Below are 4810 nucleotides of genomic sequence, written 5' to 3' on the forward strand. Positions count from 1 at the left end.
CATTATTGCATAAAAGTCATAAACAATAAACATTTGTCATGCTATACAAAACAAAAAGTTCTGCATTGAGAACAAAAAACAACTCAGATCTCACAAAAACGACATCGTATTTTGTATCGTTCAGGCACTGCGAAATGTGTGTTCATTTTTCATTTCATTCAATGGAACTGACCTTTGGTTCACACGGTTAGGTATGGCTTTGAAAATGTTTTGTTTTTTAACGATATGAACTAAAAATTCTTAGAAATAACGTAAAATGTTTGTAAGGGAACTGCGTATCAATATCGTCATTGGCTTCACTTAAAAAACTATTTTAAATTAACATTTAGTAAACACGAGACTAAACGAAAAAGAATAGTTTCTAATATATTAAAAATGTTGCAAACCTTATGAAAAGATATGGAATGAAAAGAGGTTGCCCAAAAAGTAATTGCGGATTTTTCATATAGTCGGCGTTGATAAATTTTTTCACAGCTTGTGACTCTGTAATTGCATTCTTTCTTCTGTCAGTTATCAGCTGTTACTTTTAGCTTGCTTTATAAAAAAAGTGTAAAAAAAGTATATTTGATGAAAGTTCATTCTAAGTTTTATTAAAAATGCATTTACTTTCTTTTAAAAAATCCGCAATTACTTTTTGGGCAACCCAATATTTGACTAATATTACATTTATTTGACGGATTTGAAACAAAGCTCAGTTGAATTTTAAAACTCAACTTTGCCACAGTGATGAAATTAAAGGTGGAAAAGGCATGAGTCGACTATTTTTATATCCTTACCAGTAAGGAAAGACAAAACTTTGGCGGTGTCGCTGTATGATACCCTACACCTGCCCTATAAATAACAATTTTGGATGTACCTTACTCTGAACCAATTTTGATGGACCTCAGCGGATGTTTTCAGATAGGTTATTAAACAATCCGTATCATATTTCTAGCAAATATATTCAAACTGTAATAACTACGGTTGACAAATGGCAACACTTTTCCAAATTAACCAAAATCTGAGGAACATATATATGGGAGCTATATCTAAATCTGAACCGATTTCGACCAAAGTTACAAGATATTGTGATAGTCGTCGAAAATGTTGGCAAAATTGGTCAATCAATGCGCCTGCTGTGACTCTAGAAGTTAAAATCAGGCGATATGCATATATGGCAGCTATATCTAAACCTGAACCGATTTCTATGAAATCCATCAATGATATTAAGAGTCATAAGAAAAATCTTCCTGCCAAATTTCGAGAAAATCGGTTAACAAATGAGCACTTTATTGCAATACTAGCTGAACCAGGCCCGCTAAGCTACGCCTTCCTTTACTTTCTATGGAACAAAAGTTTCCTTGGAATACAATTTAAGAGCTTTTAGTGAAATACCATGCAACAAAAATATTGGGTTGCCCAAAAAGTAATTGCGGATTTTTCATATAGTCGGCGTTGACAAATTTTTTCACAGCTTGTGACTCTGTAATTGCATACTTTCTTCTGTCAGCTATCAGATGTTACTTTTAGCTTGCTTTAGAAAAAAAGTGTAAAAAAGGTATATTTGATTAAAGTTCATTCTAAGTATTATAAAAAATTCATTTTCTTTCTTTTAAAAAATTTCGCAATTACTTTTTGGGCAATCCAATAGTATATCGCTTGACTAACATTTTAACAATATAAGTGCCTTTATCTGAATCCCATATGATCTTTATTGGTCTACGAAATTTAGTTTGGATGTAAGGTGTACTTCATTCTTAAAACACTTTATTTCCGCCCGATATTCTCATGATATCTGATTTAGGGGTTGATTTCGGGGGTGAGGTGATCCCCCAAACACGTGGCCCTGAAAAAATATCAGCATCGTGCTCTTTTCTCAAATACCATTTATTTAAACCCCATTTTGCCGTTGGTTTTGAGGGGAGTTTACACGATGAGGCGTTCCCCAAAACACACATGGCCCCAAAATAATAAGTTATCAAATTCGTTTTCTAATCTCAAGTACCTTTCATTTGAGCCATATATTGACATGGTCGAAAAATGTTTACCCTTTGGGCCTTTGGGGGGTGTTTTGGGGAAGGGGTGATGCCCTAAATACATGCTCCTACATTTGGATATCAAATTCGTATTCTACTCCCAAATACCTTTATTTGAGCCCCGTATTGCGATGGTCAGTAAAAAATTGCTGTTTGTGAGGTATTTTGGGAAAGGGGTTGACCCCCAGAAAATTGGTCCCGGAAGTGGGTATCAATTTTTGCTCTACCCCCAATTACCTTTCATTTAAGCTTCACATTGACATGGTCGGTGAAGATTTGGACCGTACTTGGCACAGTTGTTAAAAGTCATAAGAGAACACTATGTGCAAAATTTTAACCAAATCGGACAAAAATTGCGGCTTCCAGGGACACAAGAAATCAAACGGGGGGATCCATTAAATGTAGAGAGGATCCAGAATAAATATATTTTATGGGGTCGCAGATCAATATTCGGAGGTGTTACAAACGGAATGACTAGATTAGTATACCCCATCTTATGGTGGTGATTATAAAAACTTCATTTAAAGAACTTGGCAAATGTGATGCATGGTGGAGGGTATTTAAGATTGGGCCCAGCCGAACTTAGTACGCTTTTATTAGTTTTTATACCCTCCACCATGAGATGGAGAGTATATTAATTTCGTCATTCCGTTTGTAGCACTCCGAAATATTCATCTAACACCCCATAAAGTATGTATATTCTTGATCGTCATGACATTTTACGTCAATCTAACCCTGTCTGTCCTTCCTCCCTTCTGTCGGTCATTCTGTAGAAAGCAGGCTAACTTTCGAAGGAGTAAAGCTAGGCGCTTGAAATTTTGCACAAATTCTTCTTTTTAGTGTAGGTCGGTTTAGATTATAAATGGGCCAAATCGGTCTATGTTTTGATATAGCTGCCATATAAACAGAACTTGGGTTCTGTCTTCTTGAGATTCTAGAGGGTGCAATTCTTATCCGATTTGGTCAAAATTTTGCACGTGGTGTTTTGGTAACCTGATATAGCTGCCGTATAAACCGACCTTGGGTCGTGACTTCTTGAGCTCACAATTTTTATCCGATTTAGCTGAAATTTTGCATGAAGTGTTTTGGTATGACTTCCAACAACTGTGTCAAGTATATTTCAAATCAGCCCATAACCTGATATAGCTGTCATATAAACCGATCTTGGGTCTTGACTTCTTGAGCTTCTAGAGGGCGAAATTCGTATCCGATTTGGCCGAAATTTTGCATGAAGTGTTTTGGTATGACTTCCAACAACTGTGTCAAGTATATTTCAAATCAGCCCATAACCTGATATAGCTGTCATATAAACCGATCTTGGGTCTTGACTTCTTGAGCCTCTAGAGGGCGCAATTCCTATCCGATTTGGCTGAAATTTTGCATGAAGTGTTTTATTTTGACATTCAACAACTGTGTCAAGTATGGTCTAAATCAGTCCATATCCTGAGATAGCCGCCATATAAACCGATCTCCCGATTAGAATTCTTGAGCCTCTAGAGGGCGCAATTCCTATCCGATTTGGCTGAAATTTTGCATGAAGTGTTTTGGTATGACTTCCAACAACTGTTCTAAGTATGGTCTAAATCAGTCAATATCCTCAGATAGCCGCCATATAAACCGATCTCCCGATTAGACTTCTTAGGCTTCTAGAGGGCGCAATTCTTATCCAATATGGTTGAAATTTGCATATGTCGTATTGGTATGACTTCCAACAACTGTTCCAAGTATGATCTTAATCGGTATATAACCTGATATAGCTGTCATATAAACCGATCTCCCAGTTTGACTTTTTGAGCCTCTGGGTGGCGCAATTATTACTCGATTTCCCTGATGTTTTTGGGGTGGTGTTTTTCTATGACTTGTTTTTTTCTATTTGAAAAAGTCATTCAAAGAACTTGACAAATGCGAGGGTATATAAGAGTCGGCCCGACCGAACTAAGCACGCTTTTACTCTTTTTTTTTTAATTATTACATTAATTCTATTTCTCTCTTTTCCAGGGAAAATGTCTTTGTGGACAATACATACGGGCTAGACTGAGACGAGCAGGAGTTTTAAATCGCAAGGCCATACAAAGAATGCGCAGCATATTGGAGCCATCCTCTGAATTGGTTTACGAAGTCTTTCCAGCCTTAAATAGTGTGAGTTCTTAATATTATTTAAATAATAAAACACAAAGTTTTGACATGTATCTTCTGGTTCCTAACAGATGGGCGAAGAGCTGGAACGCATGCATCCTCGAATTTACACAAATGTCTCGCGCCAATTATCCCGCACGCCATACGGTGAGTTGGTGGACAGTGATACAGCTCCTATGCTGCTAAATCTGGTGGCCAAACAACTCTTCTCGCGAAGTACAGCGGAAAGGGAACGCATCACATGGGCCAAAATTATTTCAGTATTTGCCGTATGCGGTGGTTTTGCCATCGATTGTGTGCGTCAGGGTCACTACGATTATCTGCAATGCCTGGTGGATGGTGTGGGCGAAATAATCGAAGACGATTTGGTCCATTGGCTGGTGGAGCGTGGCGGTTGGTTGGGCCTGCAACAGCATATAAAACCCAAAGGGTCACAAACATTCTCTTTTCTCGATTGGTTAACTCTCTTCGTAGCGATCTCATCTGGTTTTTATGCCGTAACGAATTTTGTTAAACAAATTGGTTGCAGAGTCTATTCGTTAATATTTTAGCTTTGATAAAAACCAAGTTATTTCTACTTTTTATATTAAAATATTTAAGTCAAAATTGTTAAATAATTGTATTAAGTAGAAAAAAAATTAAACAAAATTCCTTAGTCA

General features: G+C 36.9%; 1 protein-coding gene across 4 annotated transcripts in view; it reads left to right on the plus strand.

Annotated features, from left to right (window-relative positions):
- LOC106083999 (bcl-2-related ovarian killer protein homolog B) overlaps window positions 1-4810 on the plus strand; it is a 22515-nt gene extending 17705 nt beyond the window's left edge. For 3 of the 4 annotated variants that reach the window (XM_013247374.2, XM_013247376.2, XM_013247377.2), the window contains exons 4-5: window positions 4014-4154; window positions 4223-4809. In XM_013247374.2, coding sequence (XP_013102828.1) covers window positions 4014-4154; window positions 4223-4702 — 621 coding nt within the window. In that variant the 3' untranslated portion in view covers window positions 4703-4809. Of the gene's footprint in view, window positions 1-4013; window positions 4155-4222 lie in introns of all 4 variants that reach the window. The other variant, XM_013247378.2, reaches the window with a different exon arrangement.

Source organism: Stomoxys calcitrans, chromosome 5, assembly GCF_963082655.1.
Source record: "Stomoxys calcitrans chromosome 5, idStoCalc2.1, whole genome shotgun sequence".
Taxonomy (NCBI): Eukaryota; Metazoa; Arthropoda; class Insecta; order Diptera; family Muscidae; genus Stomoxys; species Stomoxys calcitrans.